Below are 10,290 nucleotides of genomic sequence, written 5' to 3' on the forward strand. Positions count from 1 at the left end.
CTTGCAACACTACCACTTGGCCCCAGCGTCATGAGAAAGCAGGAAAGGATTTCCTTTTAGAATGTGATGAAGGAGACATGACAAAGACAAGCCTTCAGTCACATTAAAAGCTAATGTGCTTGGGTCTTAATTCATGCTGGGCGATGGCCTGAGTACTCGCTATGCGGTGGTTCGCTCAGACTCCAACACCCTACGCAAGGAAGACATTACTGTGAACTCTGTTTCACAGAAGAGCAAACTGAGGTAAGAGGTGCTGTAACTCTCCAATTCTACATGGCTAGAAACTAGCAAAGCCACACACCCAAGCATCTGGCCTTGAAGCCTCTCTGCATATAACCAATTGCATTAACTCTTTAGTGGTGTGACTGTAGGGTTGGCGAGGCCCCCAGGCCCTCAGCCCCACATCCCACAGGTAAGGATTTTAACCAGTTGACAGATGGCAGCCAACAGGACTTTTCGCAAACAGGTCCAGATGGAGGCTGCACAATTGCCTTCATAATTCACAGGAACATCACTGCCACCAATACATGCTATTCACATGTTTATGGGACTTGAAAGGCAACAGGTTACAGGAGACAGGGTGTCCTTTTCCTGTTTTTCTCTTTGGTTTATCTCTTTCTTATCTTTTATACATAATGGACATTTTAAAGGTTTTTTATGTGCTGCAAATATCTTCTCCCTGTATGTGCATGCCTTTTATCTTTGTTTGTGGAGGTTTTCCTGACACAGAGTGGGTTTTTCATTTTTATGTTGTTTCATCTGTGATTCTTTTCTTTTGTGACTTTGGGGCCTCTTCTCCCATCCTAAGATTATACAAATATTCTTCTTTTTTCTTTTAGTACTTTATGGCATCTTTTAAAAATGTGTTTATCTTTTTAATCTGCTTGAAATTTTTACATATAGTGTGAGAATAAACTCCCAGCTCCCCACCCCCACCGCCCCGCAAATTGACAAAAAGCCAAAGAGGAAAAAAATGAGCAAACACAGCCCCAGAATTAAGGGGCTCAGAGTCTCACAAGATGCAGGGAAGAATGTAAAATGGCCATCAAAGGGACAGATCAGGCTCCGAGCAGGAGAGTGCTCCAGCTAGAGAGAAGAGAGGCTATCAGTTAACACTGGAGTTCAACTTCAGTCTCTTGCAACAACTTAAACTCAATTACATTTTACCTGGCTGCTGTGAAGTACTGAAGATTAGGAAGAGCTTAGAATGATCCAAAGACTCATTTCCCTACCAAGTTTTGAGAACCAAGCCTTGTCTCCAAATCTACACTTCCCCATCCTCCCTGTAGTTGGAATCGCCTGGAGAGCCTAGACAGAGCCCTGAGCAGCTCCTGGCTCCTCCATCTTGTCATTCGCCCCGAGGGTTCTAGGAGGACTTCCCTGGGAAAAAGACTCCCTGCCCACCATCAGTACCTAACAACTCCCACCCTCAGAGTTACATTTCTTCAGGAAGCTGGTGCCAACGCCAGTCCTGCTAAGGTGACAGGGATGGAATTTCTGGAAATAGCCATGTGAGAGACAGTGAGGGCCAAGAATTTATGCTAAGCAGAGGGCACATTTTCACTTCTGAGCAATGTAAAAAGCGAACTATGTAACAATTTCTGTCCCCGTTTTTTGGGGCACAGGAAGCGTAGGCTGCTACAACACTATCAATTTAGTTTCCCAGGCTATCTTCACCTTGAGAGACTTAATCAGAAAGAAACAAAGAAATGCCTCAAGCCTTCAAATACAGAGCACTGGTCTCCTCAGAACAACACTTTGCCCCCTCAGTGAGCGTTCCAGTTATAATGCGGCCCTACGTGCACAGCACAGGTGTATAGTCAGGTCTCGCTCTGGCCAGGAGGAGACGGGGGGCCTAAGCTGCTGCAGATACTGCCAAAAGGTCACTTATGGGGACAGGTGACTCCCCACACACCCCACCTAACTGTGCTTTGGGTAAAGGGACTCGAAGTGCTTTGGGGTGCCACATATGCCTGAATTGAAATATTTTTTTTTTAAAAAAAGACATTCTTTATATTGCAATACAAATTTCAATTAAAAATGTTATTAGCTATGCTTAAAAAATATAACACTCACCCCCACAATGTATTACAGACCAACTGATCAGTTGCCTGACAGGATCACATGTTGGTATGCAGCATTGGGCAGTGGTGTGAGCTGCATGCAAACATGCTATAGACTAGCTGGGCTGTAGCTCTGCAACTACCATTTTAACTGAGCATGTCTGTGCACACAGAGCCCCACAACCAAGTGCATTCCACAACACACACGCTTGTACTCAACGTATGACCCCAGGCCCCAGCCATTTGACTTTAAGTAAAAATTCCCCATTGAGCGATTCAAGCCTCAACTTTAACTGAAGAGAGATCCAAGATTATAAATTGCAAAGAAATCTGTTACCATTTACAGCCTAAGTACTTTGCAACTAAAACAAATGACAGATGCAGATGCCCAGGCTGATGTTAAGATGGTAACAGTTCCATCATGGCTCCTGATTTCAAATTTTAAAAAGGGTCTTTGTTCTAGCCAACTGGTTTTAAAATAAGAAAATCACATAAATGCTACTTTTGAAGAGAACTGAGAGCAGCTGGTACTGGCTAGCACCTGGGGCACCTCATCATGGGTCATCACTCTTCTTGGCCCTTTACTTTCATGGCACCATCTCCTACATTCCTCAAGGGCTGGGGTGATCACCCTTCAGCTCACAAAAGAGGAACTGGGACACAGAGAGGTTAGATGCCTGACTTGGAATAAACTGACGGGAAACAACAGGATTGAGAGATAAACTCGGCTCTGCCTGCCTCCCAGATCCACAGTTAGATAGCCTACCACAAAATGGGGTACTGGAATTCTCCCTGGGACTCCATTTCAGTGAATTGGAAAACCTCTGCTCTGGGGTTCTGGGATGAAGTCTGTCACTGAGGGTCCAGGAGTATGGAGACATGGCTATCTAAAGAGAGACAGTATAGTAATAGGCCCAGTGCCTTCTCATTGCAACCTAGGGCCCCCAGATATCCCATCTCAGAGTTGGTTGGGAAAGAACCAGTGCTTTCTTTCCTTGCCATTAAAATCCACATTGCAAAAGAATGAAGCTGGACCTCTACCTCACATCATATACAGCTCAAAATGGATCGACCTAAACATAACAGCTAGAACTATAAAAAAAACATAGTTGTAAATCTTTGTGACCCTGGATTAGGCAAGACATGATGCCAAAACATAAGTGACCAAAGGAGAAAAAAATAGATAACATGAACTTCATCAAAATCTAAAAAGGAACTATCAAGAAAAGGAAAATCTCCACAATGGGAGAAAATATTTGCACATTACATTTCTGATATGGATCTACCATTGGAAATATATAAAAAACTGTAACTCCACAAAAAAATACAAGTAACCTAATTTTTTTAAGTGCAAAGAATTTTAATACATTTCTCCAAAGATATGCAAATGACAAGCACCTGAAGAGGCTCAACATCACTACTCATTAGGGAAATGCAAATCAAAACCACAATGAGATATCATTTCATAGCCACTAGAATGGCTATCAAAAAAATGAACAGAAAAAAGTATTAGTAAAGATGTGGGGCAATAATGTATACATTGCTGTTGGGAATGGAAAATGGCACCACTGCTAAGGAAAAAAATTCAGCAGCTCATCAAAGAGTTAAACAGTTACCATATGACCCAGTAATTCCACTAGTATATACTCAACAGAAATGAAAACATGTCTACACAAAAACTTCTATATGAATGCTCATGGCAGCATTATTCATAATAGTCCCAAAGAGAAAACAATCCCAATGTCCATCAACTATGGACATCTAAACAAGATTTAGTCCATAAAAGGACAAAAGTACTGACTTATGCTACAATATGAAGGGACCTTGAAAACATTATGCTAAGTCAAAGAAGCCAGTCACAAAAGGCCATATACTTTTGATTCCATTTATATGAAAGTATGGAAACAGAAAGATTAGTGATTGCTAGGGGCAGAAGAGGATGGGAAATGATTGTGAATGGGTGTGGGGTTCCTTTTTGGGGTGATGGAATGTTCTGGTAACAGAACATAAATATTGGTGACAGATGCACAGCTTTGTGAATTTACTAAACACCTGGGAATTGTATACTTTAAAAGAATGAATTTTATGGTATATGAATGATGTCTCAATTTTTAAAAAATCCACATCACAGCCAAATAGGGTTCCCTGGGTCCACCCTGTCCAATGTCAGCCCCACGAGAGGTAGAGCATCCTGGGAATAATTTCAGAGAGGACACTGATGGGACAGAGGTTAAGAGACATAATTCTCTAAGAGCTCCCAGTCTTGCAGAAAAGGCTGACGAATCTTTATGCCCTGTTTGTTCAAACTCATTTGAAGATCTAATCTAGTGGTTCCAGATCGGGTGCAATTTCGCCCACCAGAGGGCTATCTGGCAAAGTCTGGAGACATTTTTGGTTGTGATAACTGGGTGGGGGAGGTGCTACTGGCCATCTAGTGGGTAGAGGCCAGAGAGATGCTGCTGAACAATACACAGAACAGCCCCCAGAACAATTATCCAGCTCCAAATGCCAACAGTGCCACTAATGACAAACCCAGATTTAATGAGTCCATTACTTTTTTAACTCCTTGAATTTATATAACCCAGGGACCTGTTTGTAAGAGTAATTTCAAATACGTTCACACTGCTACAAGCATTAGAGCATGACTCAAATTGGAACCACACACATGGGCCAGCCCCAGGCCCATCGTAGACAAACCTATCTCCAAAGAGCAGTCCAAAAATCTAACACCCAGAGACAGCTACTACTAGTATTTTGTTGTATAACCACCTAGAATTTCCCTGGACATATTCATGTAAATGTTTTTAAAATATAAAATGGGATCATATTCTACATTGTTTTATGGTCTGCTCTTTTCCTATGTCAACAAATCCTTAGACACACCATCATTTTTATAGCAGAATAATACCCAATTATCTGGTTGTATTCTTTTGATTTTTTTTTTTAAATCATTTCCTGGACTTTTGTTTTCAGTATCTTGCTACAATCTTGAAATGACTACCTTTGCACCTAAATCCCTTCTGCAGTTGCCTGATTTTTTTCCTTAGAATTCTAAGAAGTGGAATTGTTAGCTGTTTTTAATGTTTTGGTTTCTCACTGCCAAATTTCCCTCCTTGAAGCTTGACGATTCATCCTGTCACCAGCAGCCCATGAAAACTGTTCTTTTATCCAGAAGGGAATGCAGAGTTGCTCCATAACATACTCCCATCAGAGGAAGCTATCTACCCTCACTCCCAACTCAGATCCTGACGATGCCCCAGGACAGCAATATTCTGCCAACACAGACTGATCCCTTAGTCTTGAGCTGTAGACCAACAACTCAACACTAGTCTATGCTAGGTGCTAGCTGTTTCTAATCTATCCCCATCCATTTGGATGGAAACCTAGCGTAAACACCTACAGACCGTTTTTGCTACCCAAAATGCCTGTGGTGGAAAACCTCTCTGTGGCCACGGGGTATCTAATGTAAGGCAAATCTGTTAACAAACATACTTCTGCCCAGATCCCATCCCCACTAGGGTGATGTTCCTCTATATTCTAACCTCAGGATTAAACTCCAGCCAATGTCTCCTCAAAGCTGAGGTCTACACTGGTTTGTTGCTTTGAGCTTAGGTGGTTGTGGGCTTGTGGGCAAAAGAGAAAACCTAAGAGGAACTTACATAGAACTGAAAATGCAAGAAATGGGCCAGCACTCTGGGGGCTACACCAGGGAAGGTGGTCAGCAGTGTCTGGAGGTAGATCTCCAAATCTTTCTCCCTCTTTTCCACCAAGCTTCTTGAGTTTTTCCCAATTATCTTTTTGGGAGGAAGTAGATTTTTATCAATCTTCTTCTCTGCAACAAGCTGTAAGAAAACATAAACATGTCAACCACAGACAAGAGGTTCTGCAACTAGACAAGACCAAGGCAAGAAGCCTGAGGGTAGGTGCTTGTCATAACTTCCCCAGCACCTCATGGCAGCAGTATCAGGATTAGTAACCAAACCAGTGCATCTGGGCTTGGCCTCATTAAGTTGTTAGTATTAGAAATACCAGTACAATTCTAGACAGAGAGCTCCATGTGGAGACTCTGGAAACATTCAGAAAGAGAGACCTCCAGGTCTCTAAAATCTCCATCTTTTCCAAACCAAAGCAAAAAACAATCCGGGTGGTGGCCTGTCTTTAAAACATTTGGGCTGCAAATGACCCAGAAAAAGGCATCTCTCTCCAAAATCAAAGAAAGAAATGGAATCACAGCCAATTTTAAAGTACAGGCCGTAGAATAGTTATAGTCAGGTCGAACAAGTTCAAACCTGTTCCCTCCCCAGGAAACTGTCCCGGGATCTCACATCCAAGCTAGGACTGGCAATCTTAAAACTGAAGTTCACATATGCTCCTTGTATACCATCTCATGGTAGGGCTGAATTCCCAGGACCCACCAGTTTTGTTTTTTGTTTTTTTGTTTTTTTGCAATTATGTTAATAAACTGGTTTGTTAAAGAACACTATAGGCATGGAGGCTGTTTTGCCCTACAACTAAAACGTGGCACAATGAGACCCTGGCCTAAAAGCCTCCAAGCCCTGAGACACAGGTCTCCCAGCTCTCAAGGGTTACCTTTTCATGTAAGTCATAGAAGTCGCTATAGCGGTGCTTGACTGTCCATTCATGGTTCCCATCAGTGACCTGGATGATATAAACCTAAAAAGGAAAATGGGCAGCCCTTGCCTAGTCAGCAACAAAGAGAGCCCCGCCCCACCCCCAGCAATAGCTGCAGGACACCTAGACCCTCTCAACCCTCAGGCCAAAGTTGGGTTGTTCTTCTCCACCAGTCTTTGCACTTGACTCTTGCTGCACAGCAGGGCCCCCTATCAGCCTCCTCCATGGCCCTAGCACTGGATTCAGCAGGCGCACGGGGTAAGTCTGTGGCTTTACCTATATTGTATTAAGCCATCTCTTTAGTTTTTTACCTCCAATCTCCAGGTAATTCAAAGCTCAATCCAACCTGAGCTGCAGGCAAGGCCACCCCTTTCAAGGGAGGCAGAACAGGACCAGGTCTGGCAAAGCTAGCTTCTCTGCTGTATGTTTTCCCAGGTGCTGTGCTCATATCCTGGAAAGAAGCCCTTTTCCAATCCTTTTGGCTGGGTCATAGCTGTGATTGCTGCTGAGCCAGGAATCAAGGCACTAAGAAGCTGATGGAAAGGTGGCGGGGGGGTGGGGGGGCAGTGATGGACTATTAAGCCCTAACAGAAGGCAAATGGCTTAGTGGTTAGGGGAATGGGCCTTGGAGTCAAGAAAGACCTGGATTCAAAGCCTGACTGCCATTTCCTGGCTGTGGCTTATGTATGAGTCACTGATATAAGTGACAGGGAGCCTAAGTTTTCTCTGAGCCTCAGTTCCTCCATCTTAAGATCTGCTAAGAATCAAATAAGGAAAAGCATGCAACATGCTTTGTACAAGGCCTGACATGCAGCAAGTGTTCAATGAAAAGTAGGCATGCTAATAATATTCAACTCAGCACATCCAAAGACAAAATGGTAGGGTCTGCATGGATCACATTCAGGGAGGGGCTCAGCCCTGCAGAATAAAGAGCTTTTCAGAGCTGACCCTCCAGCTGAATGTAGCCCATGGGTGCCATCAGCCTAGAGATCTCAACCATCATCTGGAGGAGGACCCCTGGTCCTAATGCCCCGCCCCTCTCTGCAGCAAGCAGGGGAGGGGGCGGAGAAAACTCAGCTGAAGCGTCCACAGAGGAGCAGCCATTTCTCTAGGGCTTGTTGCTCCAGGATCCGCCCCCAGACCCTATTCCCAGCCTGGCAGCTTCCCTCCCCCTCCTCCCGCCCAAAAAAGGAGAAAGAACCAGAGGAATGACCAACAGTTGGAGGGTTAGGATGAAGGCCAAGGGGGTGGGGCGAAGGCAGGGCCAAAGCTCCCCACCCTCTGGGAACAAAGGACAGGAGGCTAGGAGGTACCCAATACGCCCCCACCCCACAGCCAGACCCTGCAAGGCAGCCTACCAGACCCACAGGCCTGGCGTCTAACCCCATCTAGACCCAAGAGGGCTTCTATCACAGCCCAGCACTCCCCCGCTTTTCTATCCTTCATTTCTCCCATAGCCTTGAAGTGTGCGTTTTTGCCCCAACTCGCCCCCAAAGGTTCCTGGGTCTTGCACTTTCAGCCTGAGCGACTCCCTCCCTCCACCCCTCCCTCTTGTCTCTACCTAGCCCTCAGGGCCTCGGAGCCCCAGTTGCGCCCTGCTGTAGCAAATATCAACTGCGACCCCAGGCTCCCTAGATCAAGGTCCCGCCCCCTCTCCTTCATGGCCTGCGGGGCCCTGACACTCCTGATTACATCCAGCATACACCCCTCCCTAGTCCCCCTCCTCCTGCACTCTCCCTCATATCTTCCCAGGCTGGCGCCCCACCAGGCCTAAGAGGATCTAGAGGCTCCTCTGCTTTATCTAGACCACTCTTCTCCCCGTACCCTCTTTATCTCCAGATCCTCTTCAACCCTAGCTTTCTTTCCTGCACACGTACCCTTTCCCCAAACCTCTCTCTGGGTCCCACCCTAGGACCCTCTTCCCGGACCTACGGGGCCGAGATCCCTTACCCAGACGCCCCGATCTCAGACTCCCTCCTCGAAATCGCTAGCCCTCTATCCATTTCTCCCTGGTCCAGACCTCCAACCCAATCCTTCCGAGTCGGAATCCAGGTTTCAGCCGCCAGCCTGGATTCGGGGGCCCGCGTCCTCAGCATACCGTATACGTGTCCACAAGCTCAGAGCCCACGACGCGCGCCACTTTGGCCGGCTCAGCCTCCCGCTCGGCCACGAAGCTGCACGCCGCAGCCGCCATGTTCCGGGCTCCTCCGCCGCCCGGCGCAGACTGGCAGCAGCAGGGGGCGGGGACAGCGTCGGCCCGCCCCTCGGATCTCCCCGCTCCCCGCCCCTGCCGCGCACCGCGCCGCCATCTTAGCCCCGGGGCCTCCTCGCGCCTTCGTCCCTCCCCTCGCGCATAATTGACAGCAACCACTCACGGCGCGCGTGCGCGGGCCACGCGGGCTTGTCCGCCTACGTAGTGTGTACCAGGTTGGCGCCGCCCGCCGAGCTCCTCGCAGCCAGGCAGATACTGAGGCTTTGGGTGGGTAACGCTAGGCGTTACCATTCGCCGCCGGGGAGGGAGGACAGAAAGCCCCATACCTCTCGGGCTACTCGAAGCAAGTTACTGTTCAGTCTGGCCTCAGTTTCCCCCTTCGGAAAAGGGAGGTAGTAATCGCGCCTCACCTGGCTCTTGGACTCATTCTGGATAGGGCACGAGGAGGTTGAAGAGGATATGAGCTGTGCTTAGAGCCAAAACAGGGACAGAGTAACTCTGTACCAGTTCTTATCCACTCCAAGATTTGGAGATCTCCTCTGTCACATGGGCTGCTGGAGATCTGAGTAGATTAATAAAGGAAGTGCCCCGTTCACAAGGCAGGGAGCTGGTGTGGTTGTCAAAAGCGGGGGAGGGGCTGCCTTTACATGGTGGCAGTGTGAAGATGGAAGGAAGAGAGATGTGCCTGCCATTGAACCCAGGACTCCCACATAGTGTCCTACAGGAGCTTGAAACAATGGGGCTACAGACTGGCCCTGGACCCAGAACTACAGTGCTGTAATGGGAAGCACAGACACAGAGACAGAGCCCTAACCCAGAGACACAGAACTAGAAGAGGGAGATGGTAGCCCAGCTGGAGGGGAAAGGGAAAGAATCTGGCACAGATGCGGCATTTGTAGGTGTGTTTGTTGGCTGTCTGAGTGCAGCTGCCTTAAGCCCAGAAGTAGTATAATCTGATGAGATGAGCGGTCTGGGGTTTGGCTCCTCTGGCACACCTGGCTTAAGGGCTCCACACTATTCTGTCATAAGGTGACTTCCTTCTCCACCAGTTCTACAGCACTGTACTCAGAGCTTAGTGTTCAAGGCTTCTCTTAGCAGGGCCCCATACTCCCAAGCTTCTCCTCCCATACGGCTGCCACCCAACTGCAGAGAAGTTTAAAGCAGGGGCTGCCAAGTCAGCGAGACCTTGGGCAAGTCACCACCCCTCCAGGAGCCTCAGTTTCCTTATCTGGAAAGTGGGATTAATGTTACCCACCCCCCTAATTGGATGGAAGGCTGAGCTGCTATGTGTAGGGGTCTGGCCTGGGCCCCACTACTTTGCAGCTCCTGTCCTGCCCTGGATTCATGTTTTCATTCACCTAAGAAAACTTTCCAGAGAGTCCC

At 47.2% G+C, this 10,290-nt stretch overlaps 1 protein-coding gene across 7 annotated transcripts in view; it reads right to left on the bottom strand.

The window, feature by feature from the left end:
- Window positions 1–8,939, bottom strand: part of NISCH (nischarin) — a 30,729-nt gene extending 21,790 nt beyond the window's left edge. For 6 of the 7 annotated variants that reach the window (XM_006917558.3, XM_015593740.2, XM_015593739.2 and 3 more), the window contains exons 1-3: window positions 8,794–8,939; window positions 6,654–6,737; window positions 5,723–5,905 (exon numbers count right to left, since the gene is read on the bottom strand). In XM_006917558.3, the coding sequence (XP_006917620.1) occupies window positions 5,723–5,905; window positions 6,654–6,737; window positions 8,794–8,889 (363 nt within the window). In that variant the 5' untranslated portion in view covers window positions 8,890–8,939. The remainder of the gene's footprint in view (window positions 1–5,722; window positions 5,906–6,653; window positions 6,738–8,793) is intronic. The other variant, XM_025050666.1, reaches the window with a different exon arrangement.
- Window positions 8,940–10,290: the final 1,351 nt, after the last annotated feature.

Source organism: Pteropus alecto, unplaced genomic scaffold, assembly GCF_000325575.1.
Source record: "Pteropus alecto unplaced genomic scaffold, ASM32557v1 scaffold75, whole genome shotgun sequence".
Taxonomy (NCBI): domain Eukaryota; kingdom Metazoa; phylum Chordata; class Mammalia; order Chiroptera; family Pteropodidae; genus Pteropus; species Pteropus alecto.